At 37.8% G+C, this 25,016-nt stretch overlaps 1 protein-coding gene across 1 annotated transcript in view; it reads right to left on the minus strand.

The window, feature by feature from the left end:
- Positions 1-25,016, minus strand: part of EFHB (EF-hand domain family member B) — a 52,879-nt gene that overhangs the window by 18,714 nt on the left and 9,149 nt on the right. The window contains exons 2-8 of the mRNA XM_039219713.1: positions 13,141-13,203; positions 12,544-12,687; positions 11,759-11,939; positions 10,195-10,305; positions 7,597-7,726; positions 2,026-2,109; positions 1,362-1,429 (exon numbers count right to left, since the gene is read on the minus strand). Of these exons, the coding sequence (XP_039075644.1) occupies positions 1,362-1,429; positions 2,026-2,109; positions 7,597-7,726; positions 10,195-10,305; positions 11,759-11,939; positions 12,544-12,687; positions 13,141-13,203 (781 nt within the window). The remainder of the gene's footprint in view (positions 1-1,361; positions 1,430-2,025; positions 2,110-7,596; positions 7,727-10,194; positions 10,306-11,758; positions 11,940-12,543; positions 12,688-13,140; positions 13,204-25,016) is intronic.

The raw sequence follows: 25,016 nt of genomic DNA on the forward strand, positions 1-25,016 counted from the left end.
TAAACTATGCAGCACCAATTCTGGTAAGGATACTTAAATATTTTTAAAATTATTAATGTCAGTGTTCTTTTTCATTTTGTAACACTATCTTATTCAATTTGTAAGGATAACTTCGATCAACTATTAGGAAATTTGTCAATGCTGTCAAAATGTCAAAATGATAAACTATGTGTTAGATTCACCAATTCATGCTATAAATATTTGTGAAAAATGTACTGTATGCTAGACTCTGGGGATCCAACAGATAGCAAGATGGAGCACCCACCAGCATGAAGCCTGCCCTCAAGTAAGCAGAATTGACCATGATTACCTATTTATTTTCCAGGCTCACTGATGCATTTCCTAAATCATCTCTGAACCACTCTTACAGGTAAGAAGAGCCTCTAAGATGCTTTGGCATACAATAAACATGTAACAATTCATCTAAAAAACAGACCCAAAATATAATCTCCTAATTAATGCGATTAATGTTGTGCGAAAACATCATTGCATAAGCTCAATAAATGTATATTTTATTTGTCAGTGAGTGGGCTTTAGCTAAAACCTTTTTAGCAGCCATTCTTCAACTCGAGTTTAAGTTTTCATAAGAGCCTGCTGGATCAAAACATCTGGGTATAGGTCCCAGGAACCTGTGTACTTCATAAATTCCCTGGGTGATTTTAATGCAGGAAGACTGCAGACTATTTGAAAACCACTGATATTTAGCGCAATCCTGATAAGCTTTAGCATAGTCTTGCCTTTGGATGTCTACCCTATAGACGGCTTAGAAAGAAAGACAAAATCCTGGCAAGTTTCTTCTGCCATTTTATGAATTGATTGATTGGCTGGTGGGAAGAGAGTGGTTCTTAATTATGTGGCTGTAGAGCAGAGTGGTTTCTCAAACTTGAATGTGCCTACAATTCACCTGGGAATATTGCAAAATGCAGTTTCAGATTCAGTAGATGTGGGTGGAGCCTGAGACTTTGTATTGCTAAGAAACTCTCAGGGGACACCAACATCGCCAGTCTGCAGACCACATTCTGGGTAGCAAGAGCCTTGTACGACGTTCGAATTCACTAAAAAGCTGCTTCGCTCAACTTAACGCTTATTTAATACAGGCCATATTTGTTTTCTAAACAAAGTTCTGAGTCTTGACTACACTTAAGGTGTTCATTCACAAAGGCTTTAAACTGTACATGTTTCAAACATAATATGAACATTTTTTTTTCTCTCTTGTGCTACAAATTGTTCTCATTAATGTTAATGTAATGTTTTAAACCTTTAAAATTAGAAGCTTTGAGAGAAGGATATGGTGAGTTTAACAGTGTAACTTTGTGGGGAGGTTGTTGTTTGGTTTTGAAGGGGAAAGTTTGTATACTTACCATACTCCTCAGCACGGAGACAAGCTCCAAATGTGTGGTCTGGGGGAACATTCATTGTTTCTGCAATGCTATCAAAGAAAACAAATCCTTTAGTTAAAATACTCAGCACATCTCTGGAATTTAGACACTTGCCATATGTTTTTAATAGCCTATATTTCTCCTATAACCAAACTATGAAGATCAAACAGAAGTTCTCCAACAGATCCTCTGTCCAACCTCCCGCTTGCATTAGCAATGGCTAAAAGCTTTCCCTGGCTTTCAATAGCCCAGATTTAAAAGGAAAATTAAGAATAGACTCAAAGCAGAATATGGAAATAGAGGCAGACAGGAAGACAGACAGACACAGGGAAGAGAGAGAGAGAGAAAAAAAAAAATGAAATGTAACATGATAAATTAAATTTCATTAGTAATATCCCAGAAATAAAGCTTTACACAGAATTCTCCCTCCCTCTTCTCCGAATGCCCTCTTCCTTTCAGAGGACTCAGCAGTTTCCTAGAACCCCAGGCTCTACAGAAGCTAGTAGGGTTCCCTGACTAATATGAAAGGATGATTTTCTTACTTAATGGATAAAACCTAATAGAAAACAAACCAACATTTACCACAAGAGCACTTTTTACATTGTATCCAAAGACACTATCAATTCAAAGTTAATTATGAACTTACGGATCTAAAACTCTTCCAAGTTGATGTTGAAACTTTTCTTTGAAATCATCAACTCTCTTCGATACAATCTTTGCTCCTCTTTTCCTATAAAATTAGAACATTGTCAAGCATCTCTATTACCTAAGTATTCTTGGCTGCAAAATACACAGATGGTGAGGAATACCATAGTATCATTTGGGTCATCAAAACATACCTAGTTTCAAAAAAAAAATCTATATGCTAAAAAAAAGCTGTATAGGTTCATTCTTCTATCATTTATATTCTATTATAAAGATAAGTTTATAGTAGAATATAAAATTTTGTATAAAGAATAAGACAAGCAAATTTAATATTTTTTCAGTAAACAAAACCAAGGGGTTAATATCATTATCATAAATGCAACTCCTAAAATTTCTAAAATTAAGCAGCAAATAAATAAATAACCAAAGGGTATAAACAGATAAGTCACACTTAGTAAGCAAATAGATGGAGAAATTATGATACTGTCCAGTAATAAATGTATAATAAAAGAATAACGAAGTGGCACTTTTATTTTTTTTTTAATATTTTTTTATTTATTTCTAGGAGAGAGAGAGAGAGAGAGAGACAGCGTGAGCAGGGGAGGGTCAGAGAGAGAGGGAGATACAGACTCTGAAACAGGCTCCAGGCTCTGAGCTGGCAGTCAGCACAGAGCCCGAGGCGGGGCTCGAACCCACGAACCGTGAGATCATGACCTAAGCGAAAGTCGGACGCTTAACCGACTAAGCCACCCAGGCGCCCCCGAAGTGGCACTTTTAACATAGTGCATAAGCAAATATAGAGACAGAATACCTAACCCTGGCACAATGTATAGTAAAAGACTTGGTAAATGCAAATTACTATAATCTTTTTTGGAAATAATTTGGTAATATGATTCAAAAAGCACAAAAATGGTCATTTCCTTTTATCTATATCTGGGAACCAATCATAAGATCATCCACATAATAATTTAAAATGTGGGACAGTTATATATATATATATAAATGTTTGTAGTCTCATTGACTACAAATGAAAAAAAGAGAGATAAATGTTTAGTCATGGAGGGTGATTAAATTATATCACAATAACAAGAATACACATGCATTTCAGATGTTGGTTATTAAGAATACACAGCAATGAGGCAGAGAAGGACAAATATCATATGTGTGCACGTATAGGAGGATTAGGAGGAACTTGACGGAGGAACAAGGGGGAGAAGAAGGGGGGAAATGGTGGGGGAAAGGGAGAGAGGCAAACCATGAGAGACTCTTGAATGCTGACAAAAACTGAGGACTGATGGATGTGGGGGGAACGGGGGGATGGGCATGGAGGAGGACACTTGTGGGGATGAGCACTGAGTGTTATGTGGAAACTAATTTGACAATAAACTATTTGTAAAAAAAAAAAAAAGAATACACAGCAATATAAAATTATTTTATGTGAAGTGAGAAAGCAGGATATAAAATAGGATTGCATGGTGATTAAAGCTATGTAAACATTTATGCAGGAAGCTACACTAGAAAGAAATACATTAAAAAGATAATAATGGCTGAATTTTGGTGACAGAATTATGGGTGATTTTATTTTGCCAATTTTCTGTAATATAATTTCATTACTTCTATCACTGTGATTAAATGAACAAGGTTTCTTTTGAAAACTGCGAAGTACAACACTACTATTTAATAACATTAAAATTAATAAATTCTCTATTGTTTTGTTAAGACTAAAAACAATGAACATTAAATTCTTAAACTCCATTTGCTTTTAAAACTGTTTCCTGTACTATAGAAATACCGAGCTGAATAAATTTCTGGAGAAGAGAGACACTCTGTGGAGAAACAATAGACAAAATATAAAGTAATTCATCTCTTATGTCTCCATTTACTTCCCATTAGTTCAAGAAGGGGGAAAAAAAGAACAATACGGGTAAAGTCAGAATAAATCAATGGCAGTTTAAGGGCCATAATTTGAACAAATAAGGTTGACATTCTAAAAACCAGCTCCAAAGGGCATGATTAGGAAATATGTAGGGATGAAGTGGGTAAGGATTATAAATCACGGGGCTTACTCCTTTCATCGTAAAAGTGCCTGGATTATGTTTCTAGGAGAACTAACTATGAAGTATCTGTTAGCAGCCATGTGTGTCAAACTAACCATTCCTTCAAAATCATTGCACAACCTCACAGCATTCACTAAACAACCGAGAGTAAAAGACTTTGTGTGAATTTTTTCATACACACACACACACACACACACACTCCCATCATATGAAGATTCCGACTTTTCAAACCAAAGATAATAAACAGAATATAGACAGAGGTAGTTTTACAGAGGAAATATATCCCTTAAAAGTTAAGCGTAAACCAAATTTACATTAAAATAAAAACTGAGATACCTTAAATTGTAAACAGGCTTAACTCCAAAATTATAATAGACAACACAGTATAGAATGAAGTAGTGACTGCTTTTTAAAATCTAGCAAACCAGGGGCACCTGGGTGGCTTAGTTGGTTAACTGTCCTACTTCAGCTCAGGTCATGATCTCATGGTGTGGAGCTTGCTTGGGATTCTCTCTTGCTCTCTCCTCTGTCCCTCCCCTACTCGTACCCTCTCTCTCTCTAACTTATATATTAAAATAAATAAATACACTTGAAAAAATCCAGCAAACCAGGGGCTCCTGGGTGGCTCAGTCAGTTGAGCGTCTGACTTCAGCTCAGGTCATGATGTAGTGGTTCGTGGGTTTGAGCCCCGCATGGGGCTCTCTGCTGACACCTCAGAGCCTGGAGCCTGCTTCGGATTCTGTGCCTCCCTCTCTCTCTGCTCCTCCCCCACTCACACTCTGTCTCTCTCTCAAAACTAAATAAACATTAAAAAATCCAGCAAACCAAAGCAATGAAGAATCTCTCTATTGCTTTAGCAATAATTAAGTTTCAAAATACAAGAAGTATGATCAAATAGCATTGTTCCATCAATGATGTTTCTTTGGGGGTAGAGACAAGTTGGAGGAAAATGATCCCTGCATGCTACCTGCTTTTACAAATTCAGTGTATTTTGGGGGCGCCTGGGTGGCTCACTCGGTTAAGCGTCCGACTTTGACTCAAGTCATGATCTCACAGTTTGTGGGTTCGAGCCCTGCGTCGGGCTCTGTGCTGACAGCCAGCTCAGAGCCTGGAGCCTGTTTCAGATTCTGTGTCTCCCTCTCTCTCTGATCCTCCCCTGCTCATGCTGTCTCTCTCTCTCAGAAATAAATAAAACATTTAAAAAAAAGAAAAAACAAGAAATAAATTAAAAAAACAAAAAAACCCCAAATTCAGTGTATTTTTTTAAATTTAGATATAATTGATACATAACACTGCATTAGTTTTGGTTGTACTCAGTGTATTTTTCTATGACTATCTCCCAAATCATTGATAAATATGTCCTTGTTAATAACCTAAAGGCTCTGCGCTTAGGATGTTCTTAAGGACCACATTGCCATTAATGTGTTTATTTTATTTATTTATTTTTTATGTTTTATTTATTTCTAGTAGAGAGAGAGAGACAGCGTGAGCAGGGGAGGGTCAGAGAGAGAGGGAGTCACAGACTGAAACAGGCTCCAGGCTCTGAGCTGGCAGTCAGCACAGAGCCCGACGCGGGGCTCGAACCCACGAACCGCGAAATCATGACCTAAGCGAAAGTCGGACGCTTAACCACCCAGGCGCCCCTAATGTGTTTATTTTAGATCTTTCATAACTTGATAGCAGCTTTATATTTCTAAGCTTTAAGATGGATAAATCATATTTTGTTATCTCCCTTTAGGCATTAATTTCTATATTTAATTTATATATCTATGATCCTTAATAATCCTTAAATAATGGTTGAACTACTTTAATATTAATAGGTTAACAAATGTTTGCTATATGGGCTCTTCTTCTGTACCCTAAAGAAAACTATTTCATATGGGTTTAGTATAATATTACAAGAATTTGTTTAGGGTTGCTGTTTTACCATTATTGCTTAGAATAATTCAAGTATCAGAAACTCATATACTAAAAAAGTAGAAAAGAAATGGAGATCAGTATTTCAGGCCTGTGATCACAGATTCCATTGCCTATACACCTGGAATACAGCCTCTGGAGCCACACTGCCTGGGTTTCATTCCTACCCCTAGTACTTCTTAGCTGCACGATATTGGGTAACATGATTTAACTTCTTTGTACCTCAGATTCTTCATCTGTAAGATGGAAAAGATAAAAATTATAATACACCTACCTCATAGAGTTGTTGATAAAATTAAATTAATCACACATAATGTACTTAGCCCTTCGCCTCTGTCATAGGGAGCTGCTATCACAGGGGCCACACAGACGAATGAGCCAGGCAGGTGGAGTATCTGTAGGAAGGCAAACTTTGTGTGCACACCGAGGCCCATGGACACTTGGATGGCCAGTGTCTCCTTTAAAGAGGGCAGAGGGCAAAGCAAAACCCAATCCCATGACTGGTGTGTAGAAGTGCAGGCACAATGTATTGGGCTCCTGTGGCTGCTGCAACAAATTCCCACAAACTGGTGGCTTTAATAGACAAAAACATTCACAATTCCAGGAGGCAGGAAGTCAGAAATCAAGGTGTCAGCAAAGCTGCATTCTCTCCAAAGGCTCTAGGGGAGAATCTACTCATTGCATCTTCCAACATCTGGAAGCTAATGTCATTCTCCATCTTCATGTCACCTCTTCTCCATGTGTCTTGTCCTCTTCTGTCTCAAATCTCCCTCTGCTTTCCCTTATAAGGACACTAATCATTGGATTTAGGGCCCACCTAGATAATCCAAAATGACCTCTTCACCTCGAGATCCTTAACATAATTACGCTTACAAAGATCCTTTTCTCACGTAAGATGATATTCATAGGTTCTAGGAATTAGAACATGAACATGTCTTTTTTGGGGGCTACCATTCAAGACTCTATATCAGTGTTTCCCATCTTCTGATGTTTTAAGCAAAGGAGGAAATACGAATTATTATTCGTAATCTCCCAATGCTTAAGTGTTAACTTATATATAAAATATAACACAGAAAATGAAAAATTAAGCAGCTTTATTTTAATTTTCTAGGCAAGTAGTCCTATCTAGAATTCAGCATAAAAAGCTCACAGTTTGCAAGAATTAAGTCAGATACTCAGCTGCCCAAATAACTATGAAACAAAACTGAATGATAAATGAGAGTTCAATTATATATGATATGACCATCTTGTATAGATATGAAAGCCCACATCTTTAAGAAACATGAATAGGGGTGATTCTATAGATTAAAAACATGAATAGATATCTTCAGATTTACATGAAGTAACTTTTGAATGATACACATACACACACACACACACACACACACACACACACACACACTATCATGGTTATCTCTGGGAGAACTGGACAGTTTGGAAGACATATCATTGTATATGTTTTTCTATTAGTTTTATGTTTGAACCATGTCAATGCATTACGCCTCTTCAAGAAATAAATTTAATCAACATACTCCTCTACAAATGAATGTGCCACAATATCTAAAGCCTGTTTCAGGATACGATACAATTAAACTTACATTTGTAGCTCATGGAGCCAATATAAAGCTTTTGCCATGGCTCGTCCATCATTAAAATGTGGTGTTGGGACCCCATACAAGTCAAACCTATGGAAACTTGATGGGTTATACTTTCGGTTCTTTGCTTCTCCTGCAGAAAAAAAAAGAAGAAGCAACACAAATAACCTTATCTTGCAAGAAGTACATTATGCTCTCTCACTGACAATGAAAATGAGAGTGGGAACCGAATAGAATTGTAACACTGCCAGGATTGCAGAGATGTGGCGACAGAGGACAAGCATTGTCCCACGTGGGCTGCCCCTTGTCTTCATGTTCGGAAAGTAAGTAGGAAAACGATGTAGGAGAAAGATGTATGAATGATGAAAAATGCAGGCCCCATGATCGTTACAGAAATCCTGAAGATCAGGGGAGGTACTGCCGTGCTTTGGGACCACAGATTTCCTTTCCACTATGCTGAGACTTGAGAGGCTGGCGTCTTGTACTTGCTGATTTGGTGAGACCATCAGAACACTGCAGCCCTCCCATTTCATTATGTTCACTTCTCTCTTATGAGAAAGTGAAGCCTGAGAACCCAACAGGGAGCTTTTTATAATCAAGATCTAATACTGTACTTTTTTCATGTCTTAATGTAGTCTTCTATTTCTAGATAAGAAAGTAAGAAAGACTAAAACTAGAGATCAGCTAAAAGGTTAAGAAACGATGGAGATACAGCCTCACTAGTAATCCAAACAATGTAAATAAAAACAATAGTGTGAAATCATAATTTGTCTCTCAGGTAAAAATAAAGATTGGCAATGCTCACAATTGAGGAGGATGGGAAATGGAAACTCTAATACACTATGGGTGTAAGGGCAAATTGGGGCACATATTTGGGTGGATGGTTTGGCTCTAAGAGTAAATATTTCAAATGTTCATAAATCTAGGAATATATCCTAAAAGAATCACATTCACAACAATATATAAGCAATATATTTTGTAGTACTCAAAAGTACAATATAGATACTGATATTACAAGACAACTGAAGCATTACATTAAATGGGGGGGGTGAGCAAGTAAAAAAAGTGCGTATATTGGGGAGCAAAACACACATATACTCGTATATGAATGCACAAAGAAAAGCATCTATGAAAGGATCGTCTGTGAAAGACTGGGAATTGTGGGAGAGTTTCTTTGTACTTTAGAAAATAAACATGTATTACTTTAGTAACAACCAAAAGTAAATGAATTTAAAAGATGTAATAGACATATATTTATTGTTACCGAATGGTGCCCTTGACGTAGTATTTTTTTAATATTAATTTATTTATTTTTGAGAGAGAAAGAGAGGGAGAGTGCATGTTTGCAAGTGGGGTAAGGGTAGAGAGGGAAGGCGACAGAGAATCCTAAGTGAGCTCCATGACTCAGGATTCAAACTCACAAACCATGAGATTATGACCTGAGCCAAAATCAAGTCAGACACTTAACTGACTAAGCCACCCAGGCACCCCATTATTTTTGAAATATTATTTTAAATAAAAAATGGTTGGGGTGCCTGGATGTCTCAGCCAGTTAAGCATCCGACTTTGGCTCAGGTCATGATCTCGTGGTTCGTGGGTTCCAGCCCTTTGTTGAGCTCTGTGCTGACAGCTTGGAGCCTGGATGCTGCTTCGGATTGTGTCTCCTGCTCTCTCTGCTTCTCCCTCGCTTGCTCTCTCTCCCTCTCAAAAATAAATAAGCATTAAAAAATGTTTTAAATAAATAAAAAAATGTTTAATGTATATAGCAAGTTCCGCAAAAGCACAGGGAATATTCTGCTGTTTAACTAAAGATAGAGGGCTTAGTGCCTGCTGGTTAAAAAGATGTTCAACATATAAACTATAGTTATCTCTGACTAATGAAATTTCAAGGTTACATTTACTATCTCTACAATTTTTTTGAGATATTTAGGTATGTATGTATGTATGTGTATGTATGTAAGTATTTCTTTTAATATTTAAGTAATCTCTACTGTTTGGGGTGCAAACTCATGACCCTGAGATCAAGATTCACATGTTTTTCCAACTAAGCCAGCCAAGCACCACAAAGATTTTATTTTTTTAGGTAATCTCTACACCCAGTGTGGACTCAAACTTAAAACCCCAAGATCAAGTGTCACATGCTCTCCTGAACCAGCCAGATGCACCCCATTTTTTGAGATATTTAAATTCTCTGCAATTATCATATTTTTTTTATTTTTTTAATGTTTATTTTATTTTGAGAGAGAAAGCGTGTGTGCATGAGCAGGGAGGGGGCAGAGAGAGAGAAGGAGAGAAATCCAAGCAGTATTATTTTCTATGTCAAAGAAGTGTATTTTTTTAAGCCTAAAACTAACATGTAACCTTTCTTAGATGTTTTTTCCTTTTAATAATACATACATTTCTACATCTAATATACAAAATGCATAAGTATATGTGTTCCTAGCCATCAGGGTTATGACCTTATGAATAATAAGTTATTATTTACTGATCAGGTTATTATATGCCAGGCATTTAACTTTATGCACATAATCTCCTTTATTTCTCTCCTCAAACCTGAGAGTCCTAAATCCTCAGGCCTATTTTACACTGGAGGACACTTACCCACATAATAATCGTTGTGAGAAACAACATAGAGATCATGTCCTTCCTTTCCTTCCTTAAATACTTCTTCATAGGGTTTTGGTGGATTCACTACATGTCTAGCAGATAATTCTAAAGGAAGAATTGATGACATCAGTTTTAACGTAATTTCCATCTATTTATAACATATTTAAATTGACTAGAACAAATGACAAATGAGGAATGCCAATGGGATAAGCTACATGGGCACTCTGAAAGAACACAAATGAAAATTTAGCAGGAAAGACAGGACACAGCATATAAACAAATAGTTAAGAATCCCAGAAAGTAGGTCAACTCAGAATAAACCTGTAAAGCAGTACTTTTTGTCTGATTTATGAATTATTACAGCTATGAATAGATATACACACATTTTGGAACATTCTTTCCATTATACATTTAAATGCGGTATACCTTGAGAATACTTTCACATTGAATGATGTAATCTTAGATAGCAGTTATGATAGAATCATTGTAATGTAATTCTATGTCTACATAAATACAATTTTTAAATCCCATTAAAAAGGAAAAAGATATATCATCTACTTTAAAGTACATTTTTTTCAAGCTTCAAATTTTGCCTAATTTTAACTTCAGATCTAATACGATGAAGTGTAGATCTTGCAGACTTTTCATCCCAAGAGTGGGGCATATTTTATCTCCAGAGTGGATATTGCTATATTAAGAAAAGAATCTAATGGACCTTTGGGTAAAAAAAAAAAAAAAAAAAAAGTAAGGTTCCTGAGATAGAGCCTTAATGTGTGCAGAAAAACAAAGAAAACTGAATTTCTTTTCAAGATAAAGAAAAATGGAATTTGAGATCTCCTGTGGTAAGAATCCTGGAGAAAAAGGGTAAGATACCTGAAAAGGGAGGAGGGGATAAATGTGGAACAGATGTAAGGAAAATTCACCCAACAACATGGCAGGAGGCTGGGGCTTCAGAAGAAACAGTGGCCTGTGATCAATTCCATTTTAAGTTGTTGTTGGTTGAAAGATGTGTTCCACTCCTCTCAAAAGAAGAGCAAACTTCTCCTCTACGCACTGCCAGCATTTGGTTAATATGCAGTAGACACTGTGGATCTGCACGGATGGAGTGTGGTACACAGCATTGGCCGAACTTACTTGTTCTGTGGTCTGTTTCAGAGAGTTAAGAGTTATGAACACATCGGAAGCTTTGGTGGAAATAAAACACGCAAATGGATGTTCATAGAGAAGGGGTTGCAGACTTCATAGCCGGCTCCAGTATCAACTTGCTTGAATCTCTCTCCTGTCTTTATATCACCTCTATTATATTCACTGAATCTTCCTCCAAAACCTGAATTTTTACTGCTTGGTATGTCTAAACTCTAAGGATTCTGGGTCTGAGAATAATTTTCTTGCTATGATACCATCTTTCATTCTGAATCATCATTTGTACCACCACCAAATGCCATGTCAACAAGATATTCAATACCATTTTCTAAGAATTATTTTTCTTTTTCTTTTTTTTTTAGAAGTCTTATTTTATCATCTAATTCCCCACCATTTTTTTTGTTGTTGTTGTTACCTCTGACGACTGCTGTCCCAAATGTCGTACGGAGTACATCCAGGCCTTTAGGTAGTCCTGGCGTTTGATCATGAGATTTTCCTAATGGTGCCCTCTGATTGCTTAAATATACTGATTCCTTTTTATCTTTAATTTTCTGTTGAAATGTTGTAATGGGCTGTGGGTTTATCAATACCTTTGCCTAAAGAAATCACATAAAGCACAGATGTAACAACAGCCAAAAGCAAAAATCTGAAAACTGAAACTAATCAGTAGCTGGAGAGAAGAGAACATGATGAAGGAAAAACATTTCATTGTCCTTGCCTTTGCTCATCTTCAAATGAACTGTCAGGATGGGAGCTATGAAGCTGAATCATGCCTACACATGAACCTTCAAGGAGCATCGAAGGTTTATGAAGAGAGCTAAGAGAGCTCTGTAGTCACTTGACTTAGATTCTAGAAATGTGGGTCACCCCAAAGTCTACACGAGCACTCTGCACTGCCTCGAGGTGATATCATCCAGCTTTTCTCCTCTCTGTATTCTAACAAAACCCAACAGCATTTCTCTTTCCTCCAAAAAAATGGAGTGCAACTTGGCTCTTAATTATCTGAGGGGAGACTGTGTAGTTTGTGGCTCAGACTATTAATATCTCTACAGTGTCTTGGCTGTTGCTGCTCGGATTTTTTCACTACTCAAGAGTAGGAGTGGGAAGGAAATTGGAACTGATGATTTCATTAATATCTCATTTGTGCAATTTCACCTTGGGAAGTTAATAACAGACAGGGAAAAACGGAAAAGGAGTTACCGGTATGGAAATTTTAGATCTTATTCCATGTGTCAAATAAGGTGCGATTTGGGGATCATTTGCTCTGCCATAAAATACTCTTTCGGCTCCAGCAGGTGGATATCTATAGTTGAAAAATTTTTTTGCTGCAGGTGGAGTAATTAGCTACAGTGAGACAACAAAATGAAATTAAGTAAAGTTTTAAAATATTAGCAAGATTAATCCATATCAGTCAATGAAACCCCCCTTTACTGCATGAGCATAGTAAGTACCTGAGGAACTACAGACCCAAAGAATGAAACTTCCAAAAATGTCTTTGTTTTATAGAAATAGAAATAAACATATTTTAAAAATTATATTTAGAAAACAACCAGGAAGTATCCAGGTTAGAAAGCATAACATAAATGACTCTTTTCTATAGAAATAACAGGTATCCCCAATAGTTTTTATAGAGCTGGAAATTTTAAGCCTAGAATTTTTACTTCCTTGGACAAAATCAATAGAAGACCTCAAAATACAGTAAAGAATCAAAACTGACCACCTTAAGTTTATACAACTTTCACAAGAAATGTCGGGAGTTGTCTAATATTCACAAAAATGGGTATTGAAAATACTCACCCTGGGAAGTTTTTCAGTCAAACAGGTTGCAACTCTGTCTCCAATAGGAATAACTTTCCCTGCCTAAGGGGAAAAAAAACACAAATAGTTGGTCATGTCAGCATAGGGATGGAGCATTTTGAAGAATGGCATTTATTTCAAGTTTGGCCTATGCTTCTAATGCTACAAAGTTACTTTCAACTATTTAACACAATTAAGAAATAAAAAAGAAACATAGGAAATCTAAAGTAATGATATATAATAAACATTAACTGCTAAATATATCACTATATATTATACATATATATACATACACATAAATTTATATATACACACACATACACACACACATATATAATGCTAGTATTTTCAGTGATCCATCCAGTTATTGGATTCTCTGTGATATGCTGAGGGATTCAACTTTCAGAAAAAATGTTTAATTATCCGTTGCATGATATCATCAGTACAATGAGAGTACAGCTGCATTCAAGCAAAGTTCAAGAAAAAATATTAAGTACTTCTGAGTGTGTGTGTGTATGGTATGTTTGCATTTGGGTGTATTTCTACCAACACCCTAACTTTTGGCATATGCAAATATGTCATTCCTGGCCAAGCTCCTTCAGTGAGTGGCCCCAACGCACTTGGTTTTGTTCACTTAATTCTAACTTGGGTCTTATCTGTTCTTCCTTTGCCCAAGGCAAAGATTACAATTATTTATTCCCAGAGATACACTTTTTATCTGTTTCTCCTTTGTTATTTCAAGGCAGCTGACAGTTATTTGTGCAAAGCATAAGTTTCTTTTTCAAAAAATTAGAGAAAGAAACTTCCCATAAAGAGTGTTCTGGGTCTTTGGAGGGCTGTGGAGGAATCAAGATGGAGACAAGCAGAGAGCTTGAGGGTTGGGTGGATGGATAAATGTGTAGATGTTGGCAGGGATTAAACAAATAGATAGCTGGATAAAAATATAGATACATGGATATAGATGGTATGTGAAAGCTTTTTATTACTTTAAGTATCAAGTACAGAATTCTTCTTAGGGGGAGAACCATCAAGATTTAAGATAGTATCTTGATAACATCTCTTGGTATAAAAGAGGAAGCCCACACACATGGGTAGACAGAATTTAATTGCTTTAATAAAAAAATAGGAGATCGGGGCCTGGGTGTCTCAGTCGATTGCACATCCAACTCTTGATTTGGCCTCTCAGGTCATGATCCCAGGATGGTGGGATCAAACCCTACTAGCTTGAGATTCTCTCTCTCTCTCCTCCCCCCCCTTGGCCCCTCCCCTGCTCATTCTCTAAAATAAAAAAAAAATTTTTAATGTGAGAAAATATGAACTATTGATGGGCTAGATAGAATAAAGAAGAATTACAGGAAATGATAATATTGAGAAACTGGGAGGAGGAAAATATCTTGTAACAAGTGAGAGGCCAGGAGGACCAAGATGAGAAATTGGCCAGTGAGAAGCAGTCCAGCTTTAATGCCAAATCTTAAGTAAATTCAATTTTTTTAAGTCTTTAACACATGATTATTATTTATTTATGTATGTATTTATTTGAGAGAGAGAGAGAGCATAAGGTGGGGAGAAGGGCAGAGGAGAGAGAGAATCTTGAGCAGGCTCCATGCTCAGCACGGAGCCCAATGCAGGGCTCCATCTCATGACCCTGAGATCATGACCTGAACCCAAATCAAGAAAAAGATGTTCAACAGACTGAGCCACCCAGGTGCCCCAAGTAAATTCTATTCATACAACTACATCATGTGAGGACATTGTTTAAAAAAGGGGAAAGGGACTGTGTTGTAAATTGGGCTAAAGCAGCATACAGAAAAGGGAGGAGACATACAAGTGATTTTTAATTCAGTTAAATATTGTAAGAAACCTCAGAGATATCAAGGAATATACAGTCTCTCCTGCTATACCTGTTACAGGAGCTCCAGCCACTCTTTTAAATATTCGATGGAGAAACAGCCTCAAGAGGCTGAAGAACATGGGGATGCTCTGGCAGCTAATTATGTGGGTGAAAGAAGGATGGATTGATTGATGGATCAATCAGCCCATGGACTGAGAGATAATTCTACCTGTCCCTCATACTGGCTTCCCTTCCAAAAGTCTGATGGTAGATATTCTAGGTTTCTATCACTGAAACATTTTGTGGGCAGTAATGCCCTTGGTATTCCTCATAGAGTTGCCTACAGGAAAAACAATTTGATTGCAAATCAGCAGGTGAGTAGGATGATGTCCTCATGCCATTTAACAGGGACACAAAAATGGAAGCCATTACATCTGATTTCTATCTACAGTGTCATATAATATGTCTGACAAGTCTCCCTCACCCCGCCTCAGTCATAGATCTCTTTGCTTCAGTTGTTCTCAAGGATGTCTGTTCATCACTTTGAGGTATGAAGGGTGGCTGAATAAGGATTATTGTGAGCTGATTAGTCTAAGAAACAGCAGGTAAGAAAGAAGCTCTGAAAACAAGAGAAGTTACCCTTTCATAAGGGATATTTATGTTTAACAAAGGAAATCATTTGTAAATGTGTCTCCATCCCTAAACCAGGAAGAAAAGAATGACTCTAAGTCTCCAGTCTTATCAATAGGGAAACACTGACTTAAATCTACATGACAAACCAAAACCTTGTTTACTATACTTTTCTTGGCAACCTCCCATAACTGGACTTCCCTTTGCCCCAACACCTTTCTTTTGTCTTTAACTTAAGATGGTATTAAAGGAGGTGGCTAGAGCTATCTTGGGGAGTTATTCAATCTTTCTGGGTATCTCCCATGTAAGCATGAGGTATATGTATTTTTAAAAAAACTTTGTTGTTCTCTTGCTAATCTTTTATGGGGGGGGGTCTCAGACAAGAACTCAGAAGGGTAGGGAGAAAATTATTTTTCCTCCCCTAAAGTGTCTCCATCAAGCCCCACAACATAAATATGTTCTTTTCTCCATTACCTACACCTTGAATTTGGCTATCCCAAACATATGCCCCAAGTTTGGTAAAAATTTATTGTGTCGTTTTTCATGTGGTCCACTGAGACAATGAAATTGTGTTTTATTTATATAGACATAAACAAGCTTGGAGCCTGGAGCCTGCTTCAGGTTCTGTGTCTCCTTCTATTTCTACCCCTCTCCTACTTGCTCTCTCTCTCTCTCTCAAAAAGAAATAAACATTAAAACAAAAATTATAGGGGCACCTGGGCGCCTTAGTCAGTTAAGTGTCTGACTTCAGCTCAGGTCATGATCTCAGAGCTTGTGAGTTCAAACCCCACATTGGGCTCTGTGCTGACAGCTCAGAGCCTGGAGCCTGCTTCGGATTCTGTGTCTCCCTCTCTCTCTCTGCCCCTCCTTTCCCTGCTCACTCTGTCTGTCTCTCTCTCTCTCAAGAAGAAATAAAAATATTTTTAAAAATGATATACTATTGTATATCATTTAAAATGATGGATACAAATAATTTTGAATAGTATAAAAATGTTCATGACATAATGTGAATTAAAACAACGATGTAAATTCTTGTCATGCAGATACACAGAGGCAGCTCTTTCTGCCCACAGGTCCTGTCCTCAAGCTTTAATAAAACCACCTTTTCTGCACCAAAAAGAAAAAAAAACAAAATACACAGAATCACATCTTTATACATAGCAGTACAGACAGAACACATAGACAAAAAGTTACTAGTTGTGATTCTATTTGACTGGTGAGATTATAAGTGACTTACTTTCTTCTTCATACTATTCTTCTTAATATTTACTACTATGTACTGCTTTATAAAGCAAAAGAATGCAATAAAAGGTTATCAAAAAGTCTATAAACGACATCAAATAGAAGGAAAACAGCAGCAAGAGCACCCAGAAACTAAGGATAATAATCACGTATATGTAGACACAAGACAGAATTTAGAAGCAGCTTTAATGGTCACCTTGAGTCTACTTCTGGAACTCTGAAAGATAGCCTAGGGGGGTTGTATGACCTCCCTAACCTGAGAAAGAGAGTAATGATCTTCCTGAAGACTTTCTGTTGCCTCAGGGAGCTTTGGTATCAGGGTCCAGCCAAGAAATATAAACAACCCAGAAAATTAATAGGCAACCAACGGAATGGGAAAAGATAGTTGCAAATGACATATCAGATAAAGGGTTAATATCCAGAATCTATAAGGAACTCACCAAACTCCACGCCCAAAAAACAAACAACCCAGTGAAGAAATGGGCAGAAGACATGAACAGACACTTCTCCAAAGAGGACATCCAGATGGCCAACAGACACATGAAACGATGCTCAGCATCCCTCCTCATCAGGGAAATACAAATCAAAACCACACTGAGATACCACCTGACGCCAGTCAGAGTGGCTAAAATGAGCAAATCAGAGAACTCTAGATGCTGGCGAGGATGTGGAGAAACGGGCACCCTCCTGCACTGTTGGTGGGAATGTAAACTGGTACAGCCCCTCTGGAAAACAGTGTGGAGGTTCCTCAGGAAACTAACAATAGAACTCCCTTATGACCCAGCAATAGCACTGCTAGGAATTTACCCAAGGGATACAGAAATGCTGAGGCATAGGAGCACATGTACCCCAATGTTCATAGCAGCACTCTCCACAATAGCTAGAACATGGAAAGAGCCTAAATGTCCATCAACAGATGAATGGATCAAGAAGATGTGGTTTATCTATACCATGGAATACTACATGGCAATGAGAAACAATGAAATCTGGCCATGTGTAGCAACATGGATGGACCTTGAGGGTGTTATGCTGAGCGAAATAAGTCAGGCAGAGAAGGACAAATACCATATGTTTGCACGTATAGGAGGATTAGGAGGAACTTGACGGAGGACCAAGGGGGAGAAGAAGGGCGGAAATGGTGGGGGAAAGGGAGAGAGGCAAACCATGAGAGACTCTTGAATGCTGACAAAAACTGAGGACTGATGGATGTGGGGGGGAGGGGGGGATGGGCATGAAGGAGGGCACTTTGGGGATAAGCACTGAGTGTTATGTAGAAACTAATTTGACAATAAACTATTTGTAAAAAAAAAAAAAAAAAAGAAAGAAATATAAACAAACATTAAGTATATAACCCTATCCCCCAACAGGCCATAAAACACACTCTTTAGTACTATGAACTCCTTGGAGGGAACTTCTTGAACCACCAGGGATGGGTAGAGCTCCTTAGCCCTGTTTCTCAAACTTTAGTCACATGAACACTTACAGTTAATGAATATATTTTTAAAATTATCTTGGCAGGGGCACCTGGGTGGCTCAGTCCGTTAAGCATCTGACTCTTGATTTCAGCTCAGGTCATGATTTCACAGTTTTATGGGTTTGAGGCCTGATGGGCCTTTGGGCTAACAGAATGAAGCCTGCTTGGGATTCTCTGTCTCTCCTCTCTCTTCTTCTCTCTCTCTTTCTCCTTCTCTCTCTCTCTGTCCCTCCTCTACTTGCACTCTGTCTCTCTGAAAATAAACTTTAAAAAAAATTAAAATTATGCTGGCAAAAACTTGGGAAATGCTGGATCTTTAATATACTAAGGTACATTTTAAATCTCAAAAGGAAAGATCATTTAGTGATTTACCATTAATTCGACCTCAGAGGTTTTATTTGTTTGTGTCACTAAATTAGCTTTGTATGAAAAGCCATATATAGAAACCCCTAGTTGGAGTTTTCTTTCTTTAAGTGTTTCTACTACAGACTTCATTTATAAAATAAAAGTCATATTTTCCAAGGTTGGTAACCAAAGAAAAATTTTTCTCCATATAGGTAAGACAGTGAGTTTTTAATAACATAAATCTTGCCTTCTTTCTCTTAAAGATTTCTTCCCAATTACTATCTCTCAACCACAGACTGGTTTTAGAAGAAGAGGTGCCGCCCTTTTAATTCTTGGTTTCAAATTTACATTAATTCCCCATAATATGATTAAGTCCAGCCTGGAATAACACTTTAAGAAATACTATTAGATTTTTCAAAGTCTCAAACCCAGGGAATAAAAATGAAACCAAATAATCTATTTTACAAGGTATATTCATCTACATCTTTGTGGTTCCTGTAGCAAGGATTCCCTACCTGATTCACCACTCACCTCCAAAGAGTATTATTTTAGGACCTATCATCCAGAAGGACAAGTCTATGTACCCCCAAGTTCAAGTCAAACATGTACATACACCATACAGATATGTCAAGATTGCCATCTGGTCTAGTTCAAGACTTAGATTAATGAATGTCTGTTATTTTCTTTCTCTCTCTCTCTTTCTCAAAATTAACTTTGCCTGAATAATATGTGTTCTTTATTCAAAAATCAAAGAGTTGTAATAAAAAACAGCACTTCCCTACCCCATTTGTACCTAGTCCTACTTTCTAGAGCTGACTGTCTTCTACACTTTCAGCCACTTCTTCTGGTATTTATCTTCACATTTCTAACCCTTATACTGATACATATTGATTAGTCTTAGACATCACCTACTGGTACCCTTTTATGATGGAGAAGGCTGTAGCTTACACTTCTCAATATGATTACATCATACTTTCTTATTCTCCAATATAGTTACACTGACAAAGCCAATGGTGTTTACATTATGACAATTAGGTTATTGTTCACTGCTGAAATAAGTACGTATGTTATATATTATGTCATGGTATGTTTTTTTTCCTAACCATTGCTTTTTTCTTTTTATTAATATGTCTATTTCTAAATTTTTCCAAGCATTCCAATCAAACTGTCAAATCTCTAGGGTGTATTTCTTTGTTTGTTTTTTAAATATGCTCTCCTATAGCAAGCACTTCCTCTGCCTGTTTTAATCTCAGCTAGTGCTCTTAGGTCTGGTGTAGAGTTCTTGTCCTGGGAATTTTTCCTTTGCCATGCTTCAGAGTTAGATTTGCCTATTCCCTAAATCCCATCTATTCCCATTTCACTGAAGTAAATTCTTTAGTCATGTCCTAAAAAAGAATACATGAAAAGCCAACTCTTGATTCCTTGTATCTGTAAAAAAAAAAAAAAAGAAAAAAGAAAAAACAAACCAAAAAAGGCTTAAAATGGAGCCATTTGTGCTAAGCTCCATGTCAGCAAACTAGAACTTAATACATAACCTAATTGCAGTTTCAGACTTTCCCAGGAGTGGAATTTTAAATCAATCAGTCTGGAATTTCCTGATCAACCCTTGTGATGTCATCTGGTTAGTAGGCCCCGCCCTACCCAAAGAAAGGTGACCTGGCCTGAAATAATTCTTTTTATTAATGACTTCCTTGTCCCCGCCCTTTCTGCTTATAAAAGACTTCCATTTTAGACAGCTCCTCATAGCTCTTTTCCACTTCCAAAGGGGATGCTGCCTGATTCATGAGTTGTTAGAAAAAAACCCATGAGATCTTCAAATTTACTCTTGAATTTTTTTAACAAGATTCCTGAAAATATCTTTATTCTACTCTTTTTATGTTTGGTTAGTGATTTGGCTAGATATAAAATACAAGGTATTAAATAATCTCTCTTTCACTTTTGAATGCATTATGCCAATGTCCTTTAAGAAGTGATCTAAGGTGGGGCACCTGGGTGGCTCAATCAGATTAAGCATCCAACTTCAGTTTAGGTCATGATCTCACAGTTCATGTCTGAGCCCCACAGTTGGCCTTTCAGCTCTATGCTGACAGTTGGGTTCTGTGCTGACAATGTGGAGCCTGCTTGGGATTCTCTCTCCCTCTCTCTGCCCCTCCCCCACTTATGCTCTCAAAAAAAAATGAACTTTAAAATATTTTCTAAAAAGGTAGTCTATTGGGGCATCTGGGTGGCTCAGTTGGTTAAGCATCCAACTTCAGGTCAGGTCATGATCTCATGGTTCGTGGGTTTGAGCCCCGCCAGACTCTGCTGACAGCTAGCTTGGAGCCTGCTTCAGATTTTTTGTCTCCCTCCCTCTCTCTGACCCTCCCCTGCTCACGCTGCCTCTCTCTCTCTCTCTCAGAAATAAATAAAACATTTAAAAATAAAAAATAAAGGTAGTCTATCATACCTAACCGGCTCAGTCAGTAGGGCATGCAGCTCTTGATCTTGGGGTTGTGCATTAAATTTCCTCGGTGGGCATAGAGATTACTTAAAAAAAAAAAAAGTGGTCTTGCTATTTAGAAGTCTAATGTAGTTCTGAATTTTGTTCCATTATATGTGACTTCTTCCCCTATGGATATACTTAGAATCATCTCTATATCCCTACTTTTCAGAAAGTTCACAGTAATGATCCATGGTAGGGGTATTCTTTCCTTCACTTGGCCTGATCCTCAATTAACTATTTGCAAACTTTTTAAATGTTTGTTTATTTTCAGAGAGTGCTTGCACAGGAGTGGCAGAAGGAGAGAGAGAGAGAATATTGAGCAGGCTTTGAGCTGAGCTCAGAGCCCAACTCAAGGCTCCATCTCACCAACATCATGGTGAGATGACATCATGACCTGAGCCAAAATCAAGAGTTAGACACTTAACAGAGCCCCCCAGGCATCCTAATTCCTTGCAATCTTTATTTGTATCCTAAAATCAAAGAAATTTGGCTGTATTTCTTTGATAATTTTCTCTATGTCATTTTACCTATTCTTTCCTTCTGGCCCCCTACTATTAATCAAATATGATGAGAGACCACAAGGCGAGCTGAGGGCCAAGCACAAGCTAGCACAACCGCCTGCCCTGGGAAGTGGGGGGTTGGGGTGGGGGGGGTGGGAGGCGGTGGGGATGTGTGTGATATTCCTCAGGCATTCCTGGTTGCTCAAGGACACAGGAAAAGAAAAGAAAACCAACAGGGTTAACTAACAGAGGTCATAGTTAAGCAGGACATAAGTCTCCATCAGTTTACAAATATCTTAGTACAATTACAAAACCTAGGCTATCTTATCAATAGCGTAATCTCCAGGAACTCCCTACTGTCTTTGTTTTCCTACTGTTTGAATGAGAGTGTTTTGCTAGAGGGAAAAACAACTTTAGCCTGACAATAGCTAGGCTTCCAGTCATCTGAGTCTTCTTTTAGCATATGGAAATCCCTTTAAGAAACTTCCTCTTGACTTTACCTCCCCCAGCTCCACAGTATGTAACCAGTCACTCTGCACAATTCCAATGCAGCTCTTTCTGCCTGCGGGTCCTGTCTCCTTGCTTTAAAAAAAATAACCTTTTTGTCCAAAGACTTCTTCAAGAATTCTTTCTTGGCTGTCAGCTCTGAACCCCCAAGACCACTCCAAAACCCCAATCAAAATGTATCTGAATATTTCTGAGGGGCCTGGGTGGCTCAGTCGGTTAAGCCTCTGACTCTTGGTCTTGGCTCAGGTCATGATCTCACAGTTTCCAGGATTTGAGCCCTGCATCAGGCTCTGTGCTGGCAATGTGGAGCCTGCTTAGGATTCTCTCTCCCTCTCCATCTGCCTCTCCCTGACTCATGCTGTCTCTGTCTCTCTCAAAATAAATAAATAAACTTAAAAAATATTTTTAAAAAATGTATCTGAATATTTCTAGTCTTTGTGTTAATGTCGGGGAAACGTCTTTGATTTCATCCTCTGGGAGAGAAAGCCAGGGAACCTGCATTACAGAAAGTATATTTTTATTTATTAATGACCCATTTTTAGCAGGGAGCTACATCCCTGCCTTATCTTGGAGTTGGCATTTTTGACTCTAAAATCTGCTTTGGGAAAATAAATCCACAGATTTGGTGGAAGGGAGTGGGAGTTGGTGCAGAGATGTAGGGAGTCAGGCTAGCATTAGATGAAGAGGTGGAATTAGAAGCCCAACTGTGCTGAATATGAACTTACAACTGATCTTTTCACTTTCAGATCCAAGCTTTACTACAACTACACTTTCTCCCAAGGGCTGACCTTCTCAGGGATTATCCCAGGCAAACTAGATCATTTCTGGTGGAAATTACCACCTGATTTCCCTCAAATTTCATTCTCTCCTATGCTAAATCTCTAAAATTTATTTTCTAAAATTTATTCAAATTTCTTAACTGTTGTCTCTTCTTGATTTTACTTTTCCTTGTGGTTTATTATCTTAAAAAAAACTATAACAGGAATTAAAAATCAGAAAATTAACATTGATATATTATCAGTTATCAAATTTAAGGATACCATCCAAATATCACCAGTTGCCCCAGTACTGTTCTTCATAAGAAAAAGAACAAATCCAAGATCACATCGTGATTGTTCAGTTCCTCTGAGAAGCAGACACCATGCACAGACATGTAAGAGGGTTATTAGGGAAAACACCTATGAAAGATAAAGGGGAAGAAGTGATAAAGGGGGGACGTTTCAGACCATGACACCTCTGAAAGAAGAGCAAGAAGGAAGTATTAAGAAAGAAGAGCTTCAGACTACCTCACAGTTCTCAGAAAATGTTGGCCAGGTCAATGAGTGGTCTCTGAGACTGTTTCCCATTAACGAAATCCCATGTTGGATAAAAAGAGTCCAGTCCTAGTATCGTTGCCATGCTCAATCACTGGAGCACGAATGCAGCAATTGCCCCACGGGAGCAGCAGAAGGAAGCTGTCACCTGGTTGTGCTCCCCACTGTGAGTCCTTCTCAAGGGACATGTGAGCCACCTCCATAGCCACCACACATGCCTAGCACTTAGTGGTCATGACTCTCTTGTCTCCTTCAGTTAAGAACAGTTCCTATTATTTCCTTGTCTTTCATGATTTTGACATTTTTGGAGAACAGGCCAGTTATTTTATAAAATGTCCTTCAGTTTAGGTTTGACTAGTGTTTTCTTATGATTAAAGTTATACATTTTTGTCAGGGATGTCACAGAAACAATGCTGTGTTCTTCTGTCAGGGAGCATATACTGTCAATCTGTGCTATTACTGATAGTGTTAACGTTAGTCACTGAATAAAGGTGATGTCTGCTACGTTTCTCTACTGTAAAGTTATTTTTCCTTTGCAATTAATAATTATTCTATGCAAATATCCAGTTCCTTACCAAACTTTCACCTACTGTTCAACATCCATTGAAGATTCTTGCCTAAATCATTACTACTGGGAAGATTGCCAAATGGTGACTTTCTCATTCCATCATTCCCTCCACATTTATTAATTGGCATTATACTGCAGGGAAGCCTGCTTTTCTTGCTATTTGTTCAATTTTCCATGTATTTACCTAGGTCTGAGCTCATGGATTTCTATTTTACTTAATGCCCCAAACCCAACAGTTTGGTTCACTAAAAGCTCCTTCAAGCTTGTTTGTGTCCCTTGACACGTCTGCATTATTCTTTGAGAATTTTCTTACTTTTTGGCTCTCAAAAGTGTTCCAAGTTCATATTGTACTGTACCAACCCTAGAGTCAGCCATCCTTCAGAGTCCTGATTCCTTTTAATACAGAATGGTATTCAGAAATGAAGGTCTGGTTTTTGGTGTGCTCATTGTTACCAGATGTACATTGCTTCTAGGTCCTCTTAGAGAATAGAGGTAAGAAATGTATCTATGTATACACACTCCCACATACTAGCATCTATATCAATTTTATAATACTCTGTTTTATAAAATGCATGTAGATACATAGATATGGATTTGGACATGGACATAGATATAGATATAACATGAGTGTCCACCATTCACAGTCCAACAAAGCAGGATTCCTTCTATCCTTTTCCTTTTCATATTGGTAACTTTTTTCTCTGTCACTGAGAAACCTGGTTCCTATTGTCCTCAATATATCCACCTGTCTTCTCAACCTAACTCCCAACTGCACTGACCACATCCTCACTCAGACACCCCCTTTCTCAGTTCCTAATCACAGCTGTTCTGCCACATTTGGCCACCTCCTCAGTCAGTCCCCACTATTACAGATTTCAGTGACCATGTCATATGATTGGTTCCCAAGATTCAAGTCCACTCAGGAAGGTGGATACAAGACCATTTTTAGGGGAGCCTGGATGGCTCAGTTGATCAAGCATCTGA

Source organism: Hyaena hyaena, unplaced genomic scaffold (assembly GCF_003009895.1).
Source record: "Hyaena hyaena isolate Hyena2069 unplaced genomic scaffold, ASM300989v1 scaffold_839, whole genome shotgun sequence".
Taxonomy (NCBI): domain Eukaryota; kingdom Metazoa; phylum Chordata; class Mammalia; order Carnivora; family Hyaenidae; genus Hyaena; species Hyaena hyaena.